The sequence below is a fragment of the Hemicordylus capensis genome, chromosome 3, assembly GCF_027244095.1.
Source record: "Hemicordylus capensis ecotype Gifberg chromosome 3, rHemCap1.1.pri, whole genome shotgun sequence".
NCBI classification, from domain to species: domain Eukaryota; kingdom Metazoa; phylum Chordata; class Lepidosauria; order Squamata; family Cordylidae; genus Hemicordylus; species Hemicordylus capensis.
The window spans coordinates 133,834,994-133,859,050 of NC_069659.1; the positions used below are offsets into that span (position 1 = coordinate 133,834,994).

Below are 24,057 nucleotides of genomic sequence, written 5' to 3' on the forward strand. Positions count from 1 at the left end.
GTAAGCTGTACATAAATGGTGACTGAACATGCAGCTCTTTAAGGGAAAGAGTCTGAACTAACATTTGACAATGTCAGAGAGGTGGGGAATTGAACCATTCTCTCACTTGTTGAGTTATTAATACAGTTTAGTTTTAAAACTGTTTAAAATTTACTTAGTACATTTTAAGTGCTCAAAGAATCTAAAAAAGAATGCTAGAATTCCCTTCCGGATTAAGAATAAGTTTCAGAAGGCTGAATAAACAATTTAGTTGAGGCTAGTTTTGGGCTCAGGGTCAGGAAAAAACACAAGAGTTGCAGATAGTAAGCTAGACCTAATAGCATTTATTTGGATTCTTTGCTTGTCTTATATGCAAAGGGTCAAGGTAGGAAACATTAGAAATATTTTAAGCCAGAGAGTGTAACCAGAGAGTTCCTTATTGGTTGACTCTGTGTAAGTAAACACACACACATGTGTATACTAAAAAGGTCTTATATTACTTCCACTGTATTGTTCAGGCAGAGAGCCAGCTGCTCTCTCCATAACCACAGCTGCTTAGCTGGCTATTAAGGAAAACCAAGATTATTCCAAAAATGATCTTATTAATATTGTGATATTCTGTGTTTGGTGCTCTAGATATAGCAGAAGACAGAATGACCACCAACAATGAAGAAAGGCCAGTCAGTGGCATGAGCTGGAGCTGTAAACAGCAGCAAGGGCAGAGCACGCCCAAGGTGAGGTCAATGCAGGAGAAAGAAGTGCAGCATTTCGGCTGGTTGAAGTACAGGGCATGATCAGGGAGGAGGATGGGGTGATGTCAGTGCTGCCTCTGGTTGAAGCACATGGCTTTTGCCTCTAGTAGTGAAAGGCAACGGGCCAGCCACCTCTTAAGAATATAACAAAAGCTCTGCTGGATCAGGCCCAAGGCCTATCCAGTTCAACATCTGATTTCACACAGTGGCCCATCAGATGCCTCTGAGAAGCCCACAGGCAAGAGCTGAGGGCATGCCCTCTTTCGTGCAGTTGCTCCCCTGCAAATGCTATTGAGAAGCATCATGCATCTGAGGGTGGAGGTGGTCTATAGCCCTCCGACTAGTAGCCATTGATAGACCTGTCTTCCATGAATTTATCTAAACCCCTCTTAAAGCCATCCAGGCTGTTGTCTGTCACCACATCTTGTGGCAGAGAATTCCATACACTGAATATGCATTGTGTGAAAAAGTACTTCCTTTTGCCAGTCCTAAATTTCTTGGCAATCAGTTTCATGGGATGATCCTTGGTTCTAGTGTTATGCAAGAGGAAGAAAAATTTCTATCAACTTTCTCCATACTATGTATGATTTTATAGACCTCTAACATGTCTCCTCTCAGTCTTTTTTTTCTAAACTTTTATAGTTCTACAATGTCCTTCTTATGGTGACCAGAACTGTACACAGTACTCCAAATGTGGCTGCAATATAGTTTTGTATAAGGGCATTATAATATTAGCAGTTTTATTTTCAATCCCCTTCCTAATGATTCCAAGCATGGAAATTAGCCTTTTTCATAGCTGCTGCACATTGAGTTAACACTTTCAATGAGTTGTCCACCACGACAAGATCCTGCTCCTGGTCAGTTATTGACAGCTCAGACCCTATCAGAGTATATGTGAAGGTATATATCCCCCACCCCCCAATATGCATCACTTTATACTTGCCAACACTGAACCACATTTGCCATTTTGGTGTCCACTCCCCCAGTTTGGAGAGATCCTTTTGGAGTTCCTCACAATCTCTTTTGAGTTTCAAAACCCTAAATAGTTCGGTGTCATCTGCAAATTTGGCCACCTCACTGCTTAACCCAGCTTCTAGATAATTTATAAACCAGTGCTTTATAAAGAGCACTGGTCCCACTACAGATCCCTGGGGAACCAGATTCCACATACTGGATCTTTTCTGCATTGTGTACCTTTTCCCCTCACCCAGCCACACACCCCAATAAGGGCAACTGGGGGGAGCTTTTAATTTGTAGCCATTCTTTTTGTTTTTTGTTGTTTGACAGATCAAAGTTCTGGTGTAGATATGTGCGAGCCGGCTCGCACTCGAACTGGCCCAGCTAGAGCAGGGTTTCTCAATGTTGGGTCCCCAGATGTTATTGGACTTCAACTCCCATAATCCCCAACCAAAGGCCACTGAAGCTGGGGATTATGGGAGCTGAAGTCCAGTAACATCTGGGGACCCAACGCTGAGAATCTCTGAGCTAGAGAGCTTGACCAGGCCTGGTTCAGCTCAAAGTTGAGCCGAACACGCTGGACTGGTCCGGGGCCTGTTCAGAATTTTTTTGTGGGGGGGGGGATGGGAGACTTACCGCCATTGCTTGGCTCCAGGGGGGTGCTGTAGCGGCCACAGGGTGTCTCCTGATGTCCCCCTGCCAGCCTGGTCATTTTCAGCCCATTACGGGCCTCTCTGTGGTGGTGGTGACCATTTTGAAGGTCACCACATATGCCCAATGGCCATCTGCATAACCACCTGGAGCCTGGCAATGGAGGTGAGTCTGCCATTTTTATTTTTATTTTGTTCCCCCTCCAAGCTGGTCCTGGCACTAGTGTGCACAGAACTGGACCTGGGTAAGTCAGAGTCCAGTTCTACTCTAAAAGAATCGGGTTTTCTGGTTTTTTGCACACCCCTATTCCAGTGGAGATCTATGAAAGATCATCCTTTAGTAAAATCCACATGATCAAAAACTTATTATTATTAGTCCAAAAGAAGTTTGGCAAAATTGAAGCAATTACACCAAATCACTTCATTATATTTTAAGGAATTTGCACTACCAAATAACTTTGCCATGTAACAAAAGTTGCAAATTGGCTAACGTTGTACTGTGATAAAAGACATAACTAAAATTGCAACAGAAAGAATTCAGGCTGTGCCTATGTAGTAATGGAGAAGCATTCAGTTCCTAGGTTGTTGGTGTTTTTTTTAAATGAAACACTTATTAACCACATTAACTCATTTATCATGTTTATTAAACATCTTGAGACCCCCGAGATAGCAGATTATAAAACCAAATATATGTAAATAATCTCTCTAAGACATCTCTACCGTCTCTGATACTTATTCAACCAAAAGGGTGAAATACACTTCTCTTTGACTTCTTAATTAAAGGAAATCTGTTCAGTAGTTTGGAAACTAAGTATAAGAACCAATGATACACATTCTTACGTGTTCACACTTACATTCCTTGCCCAGAAAGAAGGAATAGAAACAGAGGTGATTGATGCTCAGGTAAAGCCATCCTTGGCGAGGAACTTTGCCCTTCCAGCAGCAACATGAGTAATACGTAATCAGTTTCTCTGCTTCAGGGAAGTTAAATCTGGTCTCAAATTTCACTAGGGCTTCTCTGAACTTCTCTGGATCCTCTTCCTGCTCTGCTAGCTTGCTGCTGGTCTCTTCTGCTATTAATGCCTAAGTCAATGACAATTAATGTGTTTTAGGAGAACCTGAACTGCCCACATGCAACTTAGCATTATAGGCAACCAAATAATTTACAAGAATGTTTGTTAGAAAGAGATTAACATACACATTAATAATAATGTAATATTTATATAGTGCTTTAGAGTGGCGCTTGTTGTAATCCTCACAAGAGCCAGTGTGGTATAGTGGTTAAAGTGCTGGACTTGGACCGGGAAACCCGAGTTCAAAACCCCATTCGGCCATGATACTTGCTGGGTGACTCTGGGCCAGTCACTTCTCTCTCAGCCTAACCTATTTCACAAGGTTGTTGTGAGGAGAAACTTAACTATGTACACCGCTTTGGGCACTTTGGAGAAAGAGCGGAATATAAATGTTAAATAAATAAACAAACAAACAAACCCTGAAAAGTACATCAGTATTATGATCCCCATAATACACGTATCCTGCTGCCCCAATGGAACCTTTGATAACGGAGCACTGGTGGGGGAAAAGTGGAGGAAGAGGTAAGTGCACCCTCCCCTGCCCTTAAAGTTCAACCCCCCCCTTCAAACTTCCCCCGTCCAGTTCCATGTACATCCCTAGTTTAGGGGGTTTGAAGGGGCTGAATCTGCTCTTGGTGACTCTCGGCAACTCTTGCTGATTCATGGTGACCCTTGCTGACTCCTGGTGATTTCAAAGTGCACTGAAGAGGTTTGTGGGGTTTCAGGGATTTTCAAGGGGCTTAATCTGCTCATTCCTGTTGAGTTTTGCTGATGTGGGTTTTTTAAAAAGCATGTTTCCTTGAATTTTATGTGATTTCGCAATCACAGTTCCCCTAACCCCATTTCCCATTGACTTCAATGACGCGCCAACAGCGAATTTGCCAACCAAAGTGTTTTGCAGGAACGGAACCCTCACAGTTGGTGTGAGATGTGGTGTGCCTCTTCATTACTGACCAGCAATAAGTAACAACAAGGCAGAGACAAAGTGAATAATTATTCTACTACACTACCATATGTTTCAGATGCTATCAAATACGGATTACCTCTTTGGGAAAAATGAAGTTCCTAAAGCAGAGGTCCCTTGCAAAGGTTAATGAATATACCAGGTGTTAAATAAACGCAGAACTGGATATTACAGAATTTTGGCCTCTTTCCATTTCCAAATACAAACAAAGGCAGATTACTTCCTCACCGATGAATGACTTGCTAATTGCTAGATAGTGGTGCTTATTCTGTCTTTAAAATGGGATTTCAGTTCAGAGTTTTCTAGTATCAGCTACCCAAGTATAATGTGTATGAGTGTACATGCACAGGAAACTCTAAACAAAAGACTGGAGAAATATTTTGGAAAATCAAGTCTGGAAGAAATTACATGAATGGGCCCTATAGTGCAAGAGCAACAAATTAGGGAGGAAAAGGTACATGAAACCGGGAGGAGGTGACAACACAACAAAAGCAAGAGGAAAAGTTCAAGAGTACACAGTTGCTTTTCTTTAAGCCAAAATATGTAGGTCATCCAAAGTAGTACATTTTAACTTCTATAGATATCCAAAGGAAAAAGAGGAGTCTGTTCCACAAGAGCTTATTTCACCAATTCTTTTGCCAATGAAAAATGAATGCAGGCCACTCTCCTACCTTTATTTTTCCTTTGACAAAACTAACAATATCTTCTTTATTATCAAAAACAGGCAATGTGTGGAGCAGATTTTGTTCCAGCCACTCCCAATGATGATTTATCTCCTCTTCTGTGGCACCTAACAAAAGAAAACAAGAGGAAGAATTGAGCAAGGTATTGTTGTGGGGAAAATGTTTCACATTCAAAAAGGAAGAACATTACATAACACATTGACTGTTTATGGTACAATGAATTTAAACCAGTTGAATAACTAGCAGAAACTTAGAGACTTTAGCCAAAAGCAAACCATTACTTTTTATCTGTTTTAGTGTTTCTAATTTCCAGACTGTCTAAAAAGACTTCTGTAGACATTTGCTGCCATGTTAGTCAAAGACGAACAAAACCTTTTATTGCATTGCTGATGTCAGCTATGGTTATTGTGATTTGTTGCTATTGTGATATTCACCTGAATCATTCACACACAAGACCATATCACCCTCTGTGCTACTTTGATGTTGAAGCAGCTTGGGCTATTTTCTACAGGAAGACTGCCATTAACAGCACCATTTCAGCTTGTGTTTGAACAACAGCCAGCGAAAACCCTTAATGGATCCCTAAGGTAACATTTCCTCAGATAACTTTAAACACTGGTTTACAAAGGCCTAGTTTACACATGCAGCAAAATGGGGTTTTGGAATGAATGGTATGACTTCAGACTGCAGGTGGGAGCATTTTGAAAGATACTCTCAACAAACAAAAAACTAGTCCCTGCAAACTGAGCAAAGAGACACCTTTTAATGTGGTGATTCTCTCATATTTAGCAGGGAGAGAGCAACTGGCCCTATCCAACCCCAGCACAGCATCGCTCCAGTGGCTGTTGCTGGTATCTGCCTTATGGTTTATTTTTAGACTGTGAGCCCTTTGGGACAGGGAACCATCTTATTTATGTATTCTTTATTTTTCGATGTAAACTGCTTTGAGAACTTTGGTTGAAGAGTGGTATATAAATATTCGTAGTAGTTGTAGTCGTAGTGCATCAGAAAGAAACATTCCCAGTGTGCTAGTTTTCTAATAGCATTCAAAACTGTGATTCCTATTCTTCTGAAGTGGTACAAGCCATTCTACCATCTAAGAATTCTACCACCTGATCCTGCTAAATCTGTAGACCAGGCCTGACACAAACAGTCTTATAAATCTGATATTGAAAAAGGGGAAAGTGAGAAAAAGAACCCCAGGATAAATTAAGAGAGTATTTTTGTATCTCCTTTCACTTTGTATCACACAAACTTTCCACTGCTGCAACAAAGGGTATTAAAATTGCTGTCCCCCACAAGTACGGGGAAGCCATACTATTCCTATGCTAGGGTCATTTGGAAATCTATGAAGATACTATCCTCAGGATAGCCAATATATTAGTAAAGAGAAAGAGAGAGGAAAAACCATCATCTACTTTAAACTACCTACAGAAAATGGCTAAAATAGCCAGACAACTGGGAAGGGAAGGATCAGACACCTTTTCAGTGCTTTACTGAAAAAGCACAGGTAGAAGAGAAAAAAGGAGACCTACAGAAGATGGCAGGAGACAGGATAAACTTCATAATAAAACCTGAGTTTTGCAGCCATCCCTGTACATTGCCCCACACAACACAGATGATAAATACAGCTAAATATTTTCCACCTTCCTCTACTAGGTTTCCCACAGAGAAGAATGCCAATTGCCAGAGAAACTTTCCAAGATTTAGCTTCCTCAACAGGAAGGCTTTGTGATGGATCTTGATAAACACTATCAATCAAGATAACACAGAGAAAACACTAGCATTAAAATGGCCTTTGCTAGCTTCCCCACCCCACCCCTCCACCCATATGATGAAAAGTTGTATAATATTGCCAAGAGCTATGGAGTTACAATTACCCACAGTTGTATTCCATGACAACAGTAAACCTGAATTTAAGCCGGAAGAATATAAAACAGAACCACTGTCTTTCCCATTTGTCACCTTTTCAAGCAACTGTTGCTATCTAGAAATAAAAGAGAAATGGAAAGAACCAAGCTTTCCTACAGACGTACTTATACCTACATTATGGCCTTTTCTGAGGGGGATCACAAGCAGAGGTGGCTCTTGCAAGAGAGTGGCAAGCGAGCGAAAGGGAGAACTCAACCACCTTCAGGCCCAAGATGCAATTAACAGGACAACTGTTTAAAAGCCATGAAAAACATCTGGATATTTCTAATTAACAGTTTAAAAATTGTGTGTATTACTTTTTTAGCACTATAAACTGTCCTAACCTTTAGTGGATATGAATTTAAGTTTGAATTTAAACTCAAATAAAGAATTTCCAAATTAAGCAGTCACCATTTTACTGGAACTACAGGGTAAAATAGGGAAATACAGAGCTGTGCTCAGCATCACTGCAGTGAACCAGGCCAAAGAGGCAGGCGGGAGGAGCAGCACATCTGAGCAGGATGGGCAACAGATATACTCTTGTGAAATCTGTTCTCAGTTTCCATCTTATTACCTCCCTGACACAGTAATGTACATACAAAACACACATGCAACCAGTGTTCCCTCTAACAGAGATTCCTGGATGCTGTTGACTACAACTTCCAGAACCCTCAGCTGCAATGGCTTTTGCTTGGGGATTCTGGGAGTTGTAGTCAACAACATCTGGGATCCCTGTTAGAGGGAACACTGCATGCAACATATCATATACAGAAAGCATGCACATGTAGAAGTCACCATGCATGTATCCCTTAAAAAACACTTGCAATCTGAGGCATGGATCCTTTCCAGATCACCGTTTGTATATATTTTAAAAGGAAAACAGTAGTTTACACACACCTCTCATCTCCAACTCACATGCACAGAAGAGTACTGAGTATAGCAAATGCTCCCTGTATACTCCATTGTCAGTATATAGTCAGTCTTTATTTTGGTCAAAGACCACATACAATAATAAAAGCACAGGGGACAATTCTCAACAGGTTTGTCCTTTGCTTTCTGCAAGAAGGTCAAGGAAGCTGAACGCAAAGATCAATCTTCTTGTTGAGAGAAAAGAGTCCACCTGTTTTCCTGACTGTTCTGTCAAGCCCAGAAAAGCCATTTCAGTGCTGCTGGTGGAAGAATGCCATGGCAAACAAATTTAAATAATGTATGTTTTTTTTCTTCCACAGTATCTTATGATCTTATCTCTTATGTAACCACAAAAATACTTTTGTTGCACATTGCTGATCAATGCAACATTGATCCTATGAGTATAAATTATATTCCCATTAGTTGGATAACTTATTTTAAGATACCCTTCTCTAGTGGAAAGTAATTCCCCACCCCAACACAAAATGTCCAGGTCCCAATGAGGAAAGATTCACTAAAGCTGTACTCTGCTGATAAAGGGACTCAATGGATATTTAGAAAAGGGAGTTCAAGGTACCTTTTTAATACCAAGCTCATTTTCTCCATTGCAGCATTACTTCACATAATGACAACTTTTAAGCATATTCTGCTTTTCTCAAATTATAAATAGCAATCCTGAAATCAAATGGTCAGGGCACATGTGAGGCGGCCTCCAAAATGGCCACAGCAACCATGGAGGGGACTGAAATGGACTGAAATGACCCATAGAGGACCAGGGGGAGGCCAGTGGGGGGAGGGGAACTGTCAGAGACCCCTCCCCACAGCTGTTGCAGTACCCTCCCAGGAGGTCGCCAAACCCGGCGGTAATTTTTAAAATATATATATATATTTATAGCCGAGCCGGGGTTCTAGTTCAGATTACCAAAAGGAAACATGCCTGGTTCAGTCTGAGTCTTGTTCGGACTCTAAGTGCAAACCGGTTTTGTACATATTCCTAGCAGATAGGCAAAAAATGCCTATATTTCCTGCCGCGGATAAAGAAACTGGTTCTATAAGACCCATCTGCAGATGTGCAAAACTGCTGATAACAAGAGTCTCCTGTATTCAGCACCACTGCCAAAAGAAACCTAACAATAGACTCTGTGGAAAGCCTCAGGGTTGCTCTGCCAAACAACTACTACAACCTGTTCTGTTTCAAGTGAAGGCATCATTATAATGTAGAAAGGGCTTATGAACATAAAGCGATTTCCAGGATACTTCCAGTTATAAATCTATTACTTCCAGTAACAAATCTATTCTGCAACAATACCATCCATTCATGAAATATATAAGGCATGGTACTAAACTATATGAGCTAGAATAGGTGAGTAGAAACTCCCATGTAGTAGGTGTTGCTGCACTGTACCATTTCAGACAGCAGTAGGGGACTGAACGTTAACACATAACATAAATTCCCATATATATATGTAACTAGCATGTCAGGGAGAAGGTTATAGGCCTAGCCTTAGTAACTAGTTAAAAAGCATTCCAGGATACAACAGAAGAACATGTACTCGAGAATAAGTATATGTTCAGAATGAGAGCTGGTCTTGTGGTAGCAAGCATGACTTGTTTTCTTTATTTATTTTTACATTTTATATCCTGCTCTTCCTCTAAGGAGCCCAGAGCAGTGTACTACATACTTAGGTTTCTCCTCACAACAACCCTGTGAAGTAGGTTAGGCTGAGAGAGAAGTGACTGGCCCAGAGTCACCCAGCTAGTTTCATGGCTAAATGGGGATTTGAACTCAGGTCTCCCCGGTCCTAGTCCAGCACTCTAGCCACTACACCACACTGACTCTTTTTGTTCCCTTAAGCTAAGTAGGGTCCACCCTTGTTGTATACGAAAGAGAGACTAGAAGTGTGAGCACTGTAAGATATTTCCCCTAGGGGATGGAGCCACTCTGGGGAGAGCATAAAGGCTCAAAATTCCTTCCATGCCATCTCAAAGATAGGGCTGAGAGAGATTCCTGCCTACAACCTTGGAGAAGCCGCTGCCAGTCTGTGCAAACAATACTGAGATAGATGGACCTATGGTCTGACTCAGTATACTGCAGCTCCTATGTTCCTAGGTAATGAAAAGCAATGGCACTGTTTCATCTGAATGACTTCCTTTTAAAAAAATGTTATGTCAACAAGTCTTATATTACCTATAGCTGGAAATTTAACATTATATTTTGGTTGTTAAACAAGCCCTTACACACACAGCAGTGTTATTCATTTGGGTTACCTTGAGCTTCTTTGACATGCAGGCCACAGCATGCTTGGACTTTAGTTTTTATCTTATATGCAACTCACCAATGGCTATGGCCCAGTAAACTTCTGATCCATTCAACAACTCACCACATGCTATGGCAGAGTAAATTGGTGATCCTGGCACCTGAAGCAAAATTCGAAATGGAGCAACCCGAGCATTAGAGTCAAGCACTGCATCCAGAGCACCCACCAGACGACCTAAACAGATAAAAAAAGGAAGAAAAACGAGTTTTAGACAATGACCTCTCGAACCAGATGATCTAGCAACCGTTTCATGAGTCTCCAAAAGATGGAAGAAGGGCGCAAAATGGATGGAAAAGTCATGAAATAAAGTACACCAACATGATGTGTAGTTCACATCCTTTTAGAGCAACAGAAGTCATTCAGAAAACTGGCCCTCTCCACCCCTAGCACAGTACCTCCAGTGACTGTTGCTGGTGTCTATCTTATGTTTCTTTTAGATTGTGAGCCCTTTGGGGACAGGGTTCCATCTTATTTATTTATTATTTCTCTGTGTAAACCACCCTGAGCCATTTTGGATGGGTGGTATAGAAATCAAATAAATAAATAAAAATAGCATCAGCATCAGTGTTCAAAAACCAACATGTTAAGCCTTGATTTTTAATTTTACTCTTGTTGAAGGTAAAACTGTATCATGATTGACTCCTGAAACAGTAATGATATATTGAGAATGTTTGGACAAACTGCTTTCAAAAACAAAGCTGTTATCTCAGTAGATAGACAAACAGACATTTGCTCAAGAGTAAGTCTTATTCCAGTATGTCTACATCAGATATTTTTGTTAGGATTCAGATATGCTGATTCAGCACCTAGGGCAATTGTGCTGTTCCATGCTAGCCCACACAGAGGACCAAAGCATTTCACAGTGCCAGCCTGAGTGGAACACAGGAATGTTGTATGAATGCAAATGCAATATCAAGCCTCTTTTAAAACCAGAAACTATGTGCAGGTGAAACTCGAAAAATTAGAATATCGTGCAAAAGTTCATTAATTTCAGTAATGCAAATTAAAAGGTGAAACTGATATATGAGATAGACGCATTACATGCAAAGCGAGATAAGTCAAGCCTTAATTTGTTATAATTGTGATGATCATGGCGTACAGCTCATGAGAACCCCAAATCCACAATCCCAGAAAATTAGAATATTGTGAAAAGGTTCAACAGTCTAGGCTCCAGGTGTCCCACTCCAATCAGCTAATCAATCCATAACACCTGCAAAGGGTTCCTGAGCCTTTAAATGGTCTCTCAGTCTGGTTCATTAGGAATCACAATCATGGGAAAGACTGCTGACTTGACAGTTGTGCAGAAAACCATCATTGACACCCTCCATAAGGAGGGAAAGCCTCAAAAGGTAATTGCAAAAGAAGTTGGATGTTCCCAAAGTGCTGTATCAAAGCACATTAATAGAAAGTTATGTGGAAGGGAAAAGTGTGGAAGAAAAAGGTGCACAAGCAGCAGGGATGACCGCAGCCTGGAGAGGAATGTCAGGAAAAGGCCATTCAAAAGTGTTGGGGACTTTCACAAGGAGTGGACTGAGGCTGGAGTTAGTGCATCAAGAGCCACCACACACAGACGGATCCTGGACATGGGCTTCAAATGTCGTATTCCTCTTGTCAAGCCGCTCCTGAACAACAAACAACGTCAGAAGCGTCTTACCTGGGCTCAAGAAAAAAAGAACTGGTCTGTGGCTCAGTGGTCCAAAGTCCTCTTTTCTGATGAGAGCAACTTTTGCATCTCATTTGGAAACCAAGGACCCAGAGTCTGGAGGAAGAATGGAGAGGCACACAATGCAAGATGCTTGAAGTCCAGTGTGAAGTTTCCACAGTCTGTGTTGATTTGGGGAGCCATGTCATCTGCTGGTGTTGGTCCACTGTGCTTCATTAAGTCCAGGGTCAACACAGCCGTCTATCAGGAGATTTTGGAGCACTTCATGCTTCCTTCCGCAGACGAGCTGTATGGGGATGCTGACTTCATTTTCCAGCAGGACTTGGCACCTGCCCACACTGCCAAAAGTACCAAAACCTGGTTCAATGACCATGGGATTACTGTGCTTGATTGGCCAGCAAACTCGCCTGACCTGAACCCCATAGAGAATCTATGGGGCATTGCCAAGAGAAGGATAAGAGACATGAGACCAAACAATGCAGAAGAGCTGAAGGCCGCATCCTGGTCTTCCATAACACCTCAGCAGTGCCACAGGCTGATAGCATCCATGCCACGCCGCATTGAGGCAGTAATTGCTGCAAAAGGGGCCCAAACCAAGTACTGAATACATATGCATGCTTATACTCCGATATTGTTCTATTTACAATCCTTGTTTTATTGGTTTCATGTAATATTCTAATTTTCTGGGATTGTGGATTTGGGGTTCTCATGAGCTGTACGCCATGATCATCACAATTATAACAAATTAAGGCTTGACTTATCTCGCTTTGCATGTAATGCGTCTATCTCATATATCAGTTTCACCTTTTAATTTGCATTACTGAAATTAATGAACTTTTGCACGATATTCTAATTTTTCGAGTTTCACCTGTATTGTACTTCTGGCTTCCTGGTAAATTGTTCAACCAACACCATCAGACAGACCTTTAATCTGAATGGGAATTACTTTTGAGCAAGTATCTGAAAAATATGAAACAACTGTACCAGCATGGGGCAACAAAGGAAAATTAATTCAGTGTGCAATGTGCACATAGTTAAATTCAGCTGAAAGTATGAACACTTTTAAAAACCAATCTTTATAATAATTCAAAACCAGTTAAACTACTAATCAAAAGTAGTAATCTTCACTCATAATATTATGGCATCCTGCCATTGGAAATTAAATGCCTGCCAGCCACAGCTAATCGACATGCAGCATGGATAGAACTGGCATCATTACTCAACCTACATGACCTTATGACTTGTGTACAAGGATGTGGCTTGACCAATATCAAAAGTGAATAACTTCTGCAAATAAACTTCTGCAAAATACATAAAATTTCAGTCTATTTGTTCTTCCCTATCTTTATTTCCAATGTGTAAGTTGTACAAGTGGGGTGTGATTTTGACATGGTTGCACTGTCCAAAAACTTATTTAATGTGTTACTGTCATGAGAGGGGACAGCAATATGTCAGCATCCCAGTCTCCATTGCCAGTACTCCCTTGTCTCAGATATATTTTCCCCCTCAACCTCAAAATAGTGTGTGTGTGGGGGGAGCATGGTTACAATGCCATCCTTGTCCTCCTGTGCCCCTCCCCCTCAATGGCTTCCTTCAGATTCACTCCTTGACCTTGGCAGCAGAGCCATCTAGCAAAGCCTCAACTTCCTTATCTGCCCTTTTAAGGAGCCACTGGCTAAGCCGGCATGAATGCACTCCTCCCCTCCACTTTTATACCACCCTTCCAAAATTGGCTCAGGGTGGTTTACAAATGAAACAAAAATAGTTAAAATCAATCAACAACTAAAACAAAGATTTTAAAATCAGCGTGGTGTAGTTAAGCCAGCGTGGTGTAGTGGTTAGAGTGCTGGACTAGGACCGGGGAGACCCAAGTTCAAATCCCCATTCAGCCATGATACTTGCTGGGTGACTCTAGGCCAGTCACTTCTCTCTCAGCCTAACCTACTTCACAGGGTTGTTGTGAAAAGAGAAATTCAAGTATATAGTACACCACTCTGGGCTCCTTGGAGGAAGAGCGGGATATAAATAAATAAATAAATAAATGAATAATACCATAAAACAATCAGTTAAACAATAACACAATTTAAAAACCCTGAAAAACCAGGTACATTAAAACCCCTTGCAACAATTTAAAAAGCCTGGAAGGCCAGGCCAAACAGATAGGTCTTAAGGGCTCTCCTAAAGGCCAATAAAGAATTCAAAATACGGATTTCTGCTGGGAGCGCATTCCACAGTCCAGGAGCGGCTACAGAGAAGGCCTGCCTCCGAGTTGCCACCAGACATACTGGTGATAACTGGAGACGGACCTCCTCAGATGACCTTAACGTGAGGTGGGGATCATACAGAAGGCGGCGCTCTCTAAGGTTACCTGGACCTAAGCCGTTTAAGGCTTTAACGGTAATAACCAGCACTTTATATTTTGCCAGGAAACATATCGGCAGCCAGGGCAACTGTTTCAAAACAGGCATAATATGGTCAAGTTGCCCCGGAAACCAATCTGGCTGCCGCATTTTGAACTAACTGAAGCTTCTGAACTACGTACAAAGGCAGTCACACGTAGAGCACATTGCAGTAGTCGAGCCTGGAGGTTACCAGCTGGTAGGTACACCACTTGCATAAGTAATGCTGCATAGGGATGTGCACAAAACCGGCTGGCCCAGTTTGGTTCGAGTCCAAATTGGCTTCGAACCGGGCCAGTTTAGTTTTGCCCCCTTGAACCCCTCCGGTTCAGTTCGGCTCAGCTGAGGGTGGGGAGTGTTCCATAATTTTTAAAAAATTATTTGTTCATTTATTGTACTTACCTTCTCCGAGGCCACCTGGAGTATGTGTTCCCCCTCCCTCGGCAGCCTCTGTTTTTCTAAAAAGCACCCAGTTCAGGTGGTCTTCAGCCCATTCCCCCATTGCGGTGGCCATTTTGGAGGCTGCCGCACATGCGCAATGGGCCCTTTCGTGGCCTAGGCCATCTAATGGCCGCATCAGATGTCAGGGAGACCCAGACAGTTGGGAAAACATTTCAATTAGTCATGTATTCAGCAAACTTGTGTTTGTTTCTGTAAGACTTAATTGGTTGTAGCCAAAGAAAGTAAGTCATGCCTAAGCACCATTGAAATCAATGAGATGGGTTAGTCACAATTAATTAAATCCCATTAATTGCAATGGAACTTAGTCATGAGTAGCTTTTTGGGGGGGATATAATCCAATATGTCCAGTCTTATGCATGCTTATTAAAAAATATGTCCCTCTAATTCAGGGCTGCTCAACTTCGGTCCTCCTGCAGATGTTGGCCTACAACTCCCATAATCCCTGGCTACTGGCCACTGTGGCTGGGGTTTATGGGAGTTGAAGTCCAAAAACAGCTGGGGGGCCTAAGTTGAACAGGCCTGCTCAAATTCAATAGGCCTTATTACTACTGTGTTTATATGCTGCTTTTCAACCAAAGTTCTCCAAATCGTTTACATAGGGGAAAATTTTGGCTCCCTGTCCCCAGAGGGCTCACAATCTAAAAGAAACATAAGACAAAACACCAGCAACAAATACTGGAGAGATGCTGTGCTGGGGTTTAATAGGGCCAGTTGCTCTTCCCTTGCTAAATATAAGATAATCACTACTTTAAAAGTTGTATCTTTGCTCAGTTAGCATTGTCAGGTTACTGAGTTAAGTACGTCATTGTAAATTTTTATTCAAATACAGTTTTTCATATATAATGCTCAAAGCTGGGCTCAGATTATTTTCTTAAATTGAAAAATCAAGCAATGTGTTGTCTCAGTCCTACAACAAATTACACAACATGCTTGATGCATTTTAATGCCTAAATTACTGTCAAGCCACCAAGGAATTTAGAAATATGTATTGGATTGCTCCATATGCTGTACTCAGTTACTACGGTAACTTCTTCCAGGTTATTTGGCAACAGCAGCTTTGGGGCATCACATGCTTGTTTTCATGCTATATCTCCAAAATTCAAGAAAATGGAAGATGTGATTAAAACATGTTTGATGCAACAACATATCCTGTATTTTCAACTTTTTTAAAAAAATTCTAATATTTGAAACAAAAAGATTGGTACATATTTTGCATTACCAATATATGACCAAATTACCTTACAAGTAAAGGCACTATATTTTTGATCATCATTTAAAAAGGAACATTGGTTCTTACCATGAAGGAATCATAGGCCATCATGTACAACTGGGTTGTGTTTGAGGCATGCTCGAAGCAGACAGGAAATAGTCAAATTTTAAGGCTTGCTTCCAGCACCAGACGGGAGGACGTATGGCCAAGGATGGCAGGTCTGAGAACCACGGGGTTCTTGGCTAGTGAGGGGCCATACGGATGATTTCTGCCATTTCCGAAAGCATCTTTTTATCACACTGGGGATGATGGTGGTCGGGGGAAAGGCGTAAAGGGGACCAGAGTGCCAGGTTGCCAAGAGGGCATCTTGTCGCCTCCGCCCCGTGGTCTGGAAAAGGGAGAAGAACCAAGGAAGGCGGTGGTTGAGGAAAGATATGGAGAGGTCCACCTGTGGATTCCCCAGGACGGACGTCAGATAGAGGAAGGTGTCCAGGTGAAGAGACCATTCCGCCAGGTCCACTGCTTGGAAACTGAGCCAGTCTGCTTGAACACTGGGAACTCCCCGGAGATGTCCCACCACGATTGATGCTATGCGATGCTCTGCCCATTGAAAAAAGACCGTCAGTCTCCTTCATGAGTGCACTGGATCTGGTGCTGCCTTGATGGTCAATATGAGATTTTGTGGTGATGTTGACGTTGTCAGTGCATAGGAGCATGTGCTGTCCTATGAGAGGAAGGACATGAATGAACGATATTCAGGCTGCTCAGAGTTCCAGCCAGTTTATGTTGAGTGATATTTCACTGGGGGTCCAGCGACCCTGATCAGACTGGTTGGCGTAGTGTGCTCCCCAACCCTTCAGGCTGGTGTTCGTCATTATGGTGATTCTGTGGGGATGAGACAGGGGCAGGCCGTTGGTGGTCGCCTCGGAGAGCCACCATGTGAAGGAGCATTTGTCCCTGTGGGGAAGATGCACTAGCCTGTGGGTGTGAGTGATGATCTCGTCTTGAAAGGGAAGGATGAGTCATTGAAGGTGAAGTAAGTGCCATCTCACCCATGGTGTGCACTCCAGGCATGCTATCATGGATCTGAGCGCTTGAGACAGAAGCATTAGGTCTGAGGAAGAACAGTGTACAAGTGATTGGTTTAGAGATTTGAGTTTCTCCTTTCTCTGGGGAGTGAGGGAGACTGAGGCCTTGATGGTGTTGATTATGGTGCAGAGGTGTTGGGTAGTTTGCGCCAGCTGTAGGTGACTTTTTGCCTCATTGATCAGGAAGCCATGACAGTTGAGGCATTGGATGGTGCACAGAAGGTCCTGCTGGGCCTTAGGCAGAGATGGAGAATGAAACAGGACATCGTCTAGTTAGGGATGAAGGTGAATTCCAGAGAGGCGCAGGTGGGTCACTAGGGTGACCAGGATCTTTGTGAAGTCCCATGGGGTGAAGGATAGTCTGAATGGGATAACACAGTATTGGTAATGTTGGCCATCGTAGCAGAAGCGAAGGAATTTCCTGTGGCTAGGATGTATGGGAATATGAAGGTAAGCCTCTGAAAGGTCTACTGAGGCCAGGAAACCATTACACTGGACTGCCGCCTTGATAGTTCGGAGCAATTCCATCCAGAACTTCCTCTTCTTGACCGATCTGTTTATGCACTTTAGATCTAGAACCGTTCTCTAAGACCAGTCCTTTTTGGGAACCAAGAAGAGAATAGAGTAGACACCTGAGCATGTGTCAGCTGATGGAACTAGTTCTATCGCCTGGATCTGGAGGTGGTGTAGAACTATGTGTTTCTGAGGGTTCTGTGATTTGGGAGTAACGATGTAGTGGTGAGCCAGGGTGGGGGGGAGAATTCAATGGTGTATCCTTCCGCTACCTTATGTAGCACCCATTGGTCTCAAGTAATGAGGTGCCAGGTCAGGGCGAAGAGAGTCTGCCCCGGCCGGAGCAGAGTAATTGTTTTCTAGAGGGCTGAGTGCTGGAGGTTTACGGTTTGTTGTTCTGAGATCGAATAGGAGCTCTGTTTCGCTGTCTCCACTGTATCCTGCCCTGGGGCTTAAATGAGGAGTAGCAGGTGTCTCTGACATGACCAGGAGAGGGTCCCATAGTCCAGTCTGTGGTAGTGAAAGGTGTGGGAAAGTGAACAGGTCTCCTTGTGTCTCTGTGGGAGGAAGGCATCACCTTCTCCTTACCGCATGTCTCGACAAGGATGGGTTCAAATGATTCCCCCAAAGAGCTTCTTTCCCGAGAATGGAGAAGACACCAGTGCAAGCCTGGATTTGTGTCCATGGACCAGTTCTTTAAGCATAAACATCGCCAAACTGCTACACCAGAGATCATTGCTCTGGATGCTTGCTGGATGCAGTCCAGGCTGGAGTCAGCCATGAATGCCACCGCCTTTGCCATCTTGTTGATGCCCTGGTGCAGTTTGACGTTCTCTGGTGGGACTAGTTGGATAAGTTCCTTCACCCAGAGGATGGAGGCTCATGCGAAGATGGAATTGGCAGTTGCCACTCCTATGACGGCAGTGGACACCTCATGAGCTTTCTTGAGATGGCTGTCAGATTTTTTGTCTTCTGTAGTCTTAAGTTGCTCTTTGCCCTCTGAGTTAAGAACCGAGTTTGAGACCAGTTGAGCTACCAAAGAATCTACTGATGGAAAAGCAATTAGTGGCTGAATCTCCTGTGGGAGATAGTACATCTTTCTAGGACGAGTTCCAATGAATCGAGAAGAGACTGGGGCCCTCCATTCTGCCAGCATTACATTTTTAATGGGAGGGGAGGCCTGGCTTGAGAGTAGATGAGACAGGAGACACCTCCTAATCTAGAGAGGAGGGTACCTGGGTAGCCTCTACCATAGTCGCTCTGGGCTCCTTGGAGGAAGAGTGGGATATAAATGTAATAATAATAATAATAATAATAATAATAATAATAATAATAATAATAATAGTCACATCCTTGATGGTTCTCTTGGCTTTGGCCAGGAGGACCTCAAATTCCACCGGGGTGGGGGAGGCGAGGTGATATGGAGGTCTATTGAGGGGTTTCTTCCTCAGATAATTCACCTTCCTCTTTTCCTGGAGTGTCTGGATCGGAGCCATGGTGTGATGAAGAAGAGGACGAGGCATGGAGATTGAGTGGCTATTCTAGTTCCAGCAGGGGCCAAGGGACCTGGAGGTGGAGGCTTGGGTGCTTCCAGGGGCTTTGGTTGGGAAGGCCTTTTGGAAGGAGGTGGCTGAAAGTCAGGTGAAGGGGATCTAGAGGCCCATCTTTTGTGCCTCGCGACCCTATGCCTTTGGATAAACCTGCCCCTTTCCCATGAAGGGATGGCACCCCAATAGAGGCTGGTGTCTGGAGAGGATGAAGATAGCTTTCCATTTCCCCTGGGATTCCTGGGGGGATGGAAGGGTGGAAGGAGGGAGGGAGGGGCAGGTGGAGGTAGCTAAAGAGGCTGAGGGTTAGTGGATAAGTTGGGGAGAACAATAGCTTGGTATTGTTCTACTATGAAGTCCTTGAGCCATTCAGCCACGTCCAGGGGCATTACAGGATTGGGCCATGCAGCGGGTGCTGGGGGGCGCTCGCCAAATGGAGTAATACCCTGTACACACCTGCTAACTTGGCAATGAGGCACCTTTTAATGTGGTGATTCTCTTTATTTAGCAGGGGGAGAGTAACTGGCCCTATCCACCCCTAGTATAGTACCTCCAGACTGTTGCTGGTGTCAGCGAGCCCTTTGGGGACAGGGATCCATATTATTTATGTATTATTTCTCTGTGTAAACTGCCCTGAGACATTTTTGGAAGGGCGGTATATAAATCAAATAAATAAATAAATAAATAAATAAATAAATAAATGGGGGCCTCCCCCACCCAGAATGGGGTTCGAGTCAGGCAAGGTAGGCAAAGCCAGTACCTGATCGCTTGGTCCTGGTGCAGGCAGTGGTGGAGGCTGATAGATGGGCCTCAGCCGACAGCTAGGGGATGGCTTGATCGGAGTGGAGGCCAGCAAGTACGGGTATGGTGCAGGCTCCTCAGTGGAAACTGGCTGGTCCACTGGCCGAAAGGGGAACGGTGAAACCAGGGCTGCAGGAGCCTGGGGTGGTAAAGCAGCTGGAGCCGGCATGGTCGGAGGTAGGGACTCCCCGGTGTCTCCCAGGATCAGCGAGGCAGGGCTAGCGCCTCCAATGTTGGCGTTTCCCCACAGTGTCTCCCTGGCCTCTTCAGGGGTAGGCACCACGGAGGCTTCTGAACGCAGACCGCCTGTATGAGTAGCCGCTTACTAAGCCTCAGAGAGGACGGCAATGCAGGTCTCTTTTTTGGTCTTTTCAGCTGGTGAGCTGCTTCCTTCAGGTGTTTTTGCTTTTTCAGTGCCTTTTTGCCTGGCAGAAGCTCCAGTGCTTTTGTCCCCGCTGTGGTGAAGGGGCAGGGGGAAAGCTAGTAGGAGAAGCCAATCTAGGGTGGGGCAGGAGCTCCGTCGGGTGTTCTTTTCAGAGTTTTCCCCTGCCCTCAGAAAGGGGGCCCTCAAAGACGAAGCCCTGGAGCATGTCCCCCGCATGGGAAGGATCCATGGGCGGGGTGGGGAGAATGTTAGGCCCAATGAGAGAAAAATAAGCAAAACGTTTTAAGGAATGCCAATCAGCTGAGCAAAGAACTTAAAAAATAAAATTTAGAACTTTTTTTGTTTGAATACGAATTACAGCAGTTCATTTCCCACCTTCACACAATCTGGTAGAGAGAGGAGGGGAGGTAAAAAGCCAGGAGGAGAGAGAGAGGAGAGGGAGAGGCTCTTAGCTGGTAGTCAAAAAACACTGAGCAATCTGATTGGAGTTGCTGCTGCCAAGCAAGATAGGAATGGAACTGGTGCTTGGCACCCTCTGGCGCCAAAAACAATTTGACTACTTCCTGTCTGCTTCCGAGCATGCCTCAAACACAACCCAATTGTACAGGATGGACTACAATCTCTGGGGGAAACATATTTCCCTTTATAACTCCAAGGAGCTCCTCAAAACAGCATACAAAAGATCCTCACAATAAAATCACATTGAAGTACAATATTAGGACCAGAAAAAATGTCATTTCCAGATGGTGTCAGGATTATTCAGGCAAAGTGTCCCAACCTTGTCCTTGGTCTTCCCAGTCACCATTTGATGCAACTCTCTGGCCACTGCCTTCTAGGCAGCAACGCCTACCACTGAGTCAAAGGAGTGGGGCTGAGCAGCTGGAATTTATTCAGTCCTTGGTGGAGGCAACGTTCCCCTTTTCTACTATATTATTAATTTGCTATTCTGAAATTCCATTTTCCTACATTCACTTAACTATGTGTGTTTTAAAACAAGGAGCTATATACAAATCAGCAGAGGGCTATTTTTAGATCTTGCAATCATGCAAGCAGCCTCTACTTTACAGAGATAGGCATGTAACCCAATATGCAACATAATTGCTTGATTAAGTTTGCTTATACTTTTTTAGCTGCAATGAGAGAAAGCAATGTCTACATGGGCGTGGTGGGGGTGGGCAGGATGGCAAGGCATATGCACAGCTGAAGGAATGAAAGAAACACATAGCCACAGATGTCTTGAAGTTTTTATTGCACCCACTCAGATTGCTGAACTGGCAAGCTTGTTTCTAGTTACTTGCTCTTTCAACCATGTACAGCAGAAACTTCAGAGACCTCCAGCTGTGCATATACTGTATACACAGCTGCCTTAGAAGCCAGTCTTTGACTCTGGGTGCAAAACAATTGTCATCTTACTAGAGCCAGTGTGGTGTAGTGGTTAGAGTGCTGGACTAGGACTGGGGAGACCTGAGTTCAAATCCCTATTCAGCCATGATACTAGCTGGGTGACTCTGGGCCAGTCACTTCTCTCTCAGCCTAACCTACTTCACAGGGTTGTTGTGAGAAGACACTTAAGTATGTAGTACACCACTCTGGGCTCCTTGGAGGAAGAGCGGAATATAAATGTAAAATAAATTTTTAAAAAAATAATAAATACTAGGCAGGGTACAAATGAAAATGAGATCCATTTAAAACACCAAAAGATCTAGTCAGGGTGGCTGTGGCCTACTCACAACTGCCAATACATTAGCAAAGCAAGATTAAAAGAATGTCCAAAAGCTCCCAAAAGGGGTGAGCTAGCCACTCCAGTCTCTAATGCACATCTATTCAAATATAAGAATAGAATCTTCCTCTTCCTGCTGCCTCCACTTCTGTTCTGGGCAATTCTGGCTTGTTTTTGGGAGCACCTCAGCATAAACAGGCACTGGATGCACAGAGGAGACTGGCCTCACAGTGGATCAGATAGCTACGTTATGCAAAAACTAGACCAGTGGGAAAGCTGCCTGGAAGACAGGACAACAACGACAGATATTTATATACTACAAGGTATGCAGATTATGGATGACAGCATTGACCTTTGTTCTGATATAGACACAAAGCATGATATAGGCCCCATGTTCAATCCCTGGCAGTATCTCCAGGAAGGAGAGCTGGTCTTGTGGTAGCAAGCATGACTTGTCCCCTTAGCTAAGCAGGGTCTGCCCTGGTTGCATTTGAATGGGAGACTTGATGTGTGAGCACAGTAAGATATTCCCCTTAGGAGATGGAGCTGCTCTGGGAAGAGCAGAAGATTCCAAGTTCCCTCCCGGGTAGCATCTCCAAGATAGGGCAGAGAGAGATTCCTGCCTGCAACCTTGGAGAAGCTGCTGCCACTCTGTGTAGACAATACTGAGATAGATGGACCTATGGTCTGACTCAGTATACTGCAGCTTCCTATGTTCCTATTTAAGCACCCACACCAAATCCTAACTTTTCAAGGTCATAAGGTCTCTCAAGTTTGTCTGCCTTGAGGATCTTTGTGCAAAACAGAATTTTCTAAAAGGTACCTAGCAGGGGCGTAACAATGATCGGGCAAGGGGAGGCAGCTGTCTAGGGGCCCTGGCCTCTGGGGGGGCCCTCCAGAGACATGTCACGTGCCTCCCCCCACCCAGCGCCTGCTGCAGCTCCTTCAATTTAAGGAGGGGCGAGGGGCTCATCTGTTTTTGGAGACAAGAAGGAGCATATCTTGCCAGTATGTAGTAGAAGCCGCCTTTCTGGTCAAGCGCCAGAAGCTTTTTCGTGCCCTTCAAAGGGTGGTGGTAAGAACCACACTAGGGAACGAGGGGAGGGGGAGTTTGCCTTCTCTCCTTTTCCCACCCCCGGAGGCTTCTCAGATGGCGTCTCCCGCCCACTGCTCCTCCAGGAAAGTAGATTCTCTCCGCTGCTCTCTTCTTTAGTCCCGCGGCTGCCCAGCTTGGCACGTGGACGCTTGCGGAGGTTGCTAGGAGACTTGTAAATGCTGCTCCAATCGGTGGGATCTTGCATGACTGGAAGAGGAACCAGGTAAGGAGGTGCTAATGCAGGCAGCAGGGGGATTGGGGGAGTTTTATCTGCGTGTAGAACAGGCACGTGCGCCTTTCACCGCTGCACCTCCGCTCTCCCCTCCCACCGCGGAATGGTGCAGCCCCGGCTCCCTCCTGCATACTCAAGGTGACTCATGATGAGAAGCCCCTTGGCCCCCCTCTCTCCTTCCTCCAGTGCTCAGTTCCTAACAAGTGGGGTGCTGGGGCTCAAGTCTCTCTGCCTGGCAGTCCTGATCCCAGATGTTTGGGATGCGCATTGTGGCTATTCAGTATGATGAGGCCATCGATTCTGCACATACTCAGAAGCACTCTATTCTTTACTCGTCGCATGAGCGAAGGCTGAGCTCAGCCACTGACGGAAGCAAAGGGACCCAAAGCTCAGCCCCGGTGAGCCTTGGCTCCAATTAAAACCTCCCTCACTCCAGCAACCCCTTCCTTTCACCTTCCGTTCTGTTAATCCAAATTGCTACCTGCTGCCCCTTTCCACCTTCATTCATAACTCAGTGCCTTCCTCCTGCCCCCTAAATCCTCCTCCCCGCTAAATCATCCTCCTGGTCTTCATCTGAGTCCCCTCTTTTAAATGGGCAAGTGCTCCACAGTTACATGATATCTTTTTTATATATATTAGGCAATTTGATTGGCAGTGATGCAGAGTTTCTAGAAAGCTGTGGGCATTTGCCCTGCGATTTGGGCCAGAAGAGGGATTGTAATATATATGCCTTACATTCTGGATT

At 44.1% G+C, this 24,057-nt stretch overlaps 1 protein-coding gene and 1 long non-coding RNA gene across 5 annotated transcripts in view; one reads left to right on the top strand and one right to left on the bottom strand.

The window, feature by feature from the left end:
* TBC1D8 (TBC1 domain family member 8) overlaps positions 1–24,057 on the bottom strand; it is a 104,760-nt gene that overhangs the window by 43,839 nt on the left and 36,864 nt on the right. For 2 of the 4 annotated variants that reach the window (XM_053309769.1, XM_053309767.1), the window contains exons 2-4: positions 10,260–10,370; positions 5,047–5,165; positions 3,193–3,421 (exon numbers count right to left, since the gene is read on the bottom strand). Coding sequence is in view for 3 of the 4 variants with exons in the window: in XM_053309767.1 (XP_053165742.1) it covers positions 3,193–3,421; positions 5,047–5,165; positions 10,260–10,370 (459 nt within the window). In the remaining variant the exon portion in view is untranslated. Of the gene's footprint in view, positions 1–3,192; positions 3,422–5,046; positions 5,166–10,214; positions 10,371–24,057 lie in introns of all 4 variants that reach the window. The other 2 variants (XM_053309765.1, XM_053309768.1) reach the window with 2 other exon arrangements.
* LOC128350904 (uncharacterized) lies at positions 5,098–7,362 on the top strand. The gene is made up of 3 exons (XR_008319500.1): positions 5,098–5,200; positions 5,570–5,645; positions 6,718–7,362. It is a non-coding gene; the product is annotated as an uncharacterized LOC128350904 (long non-coding RNA).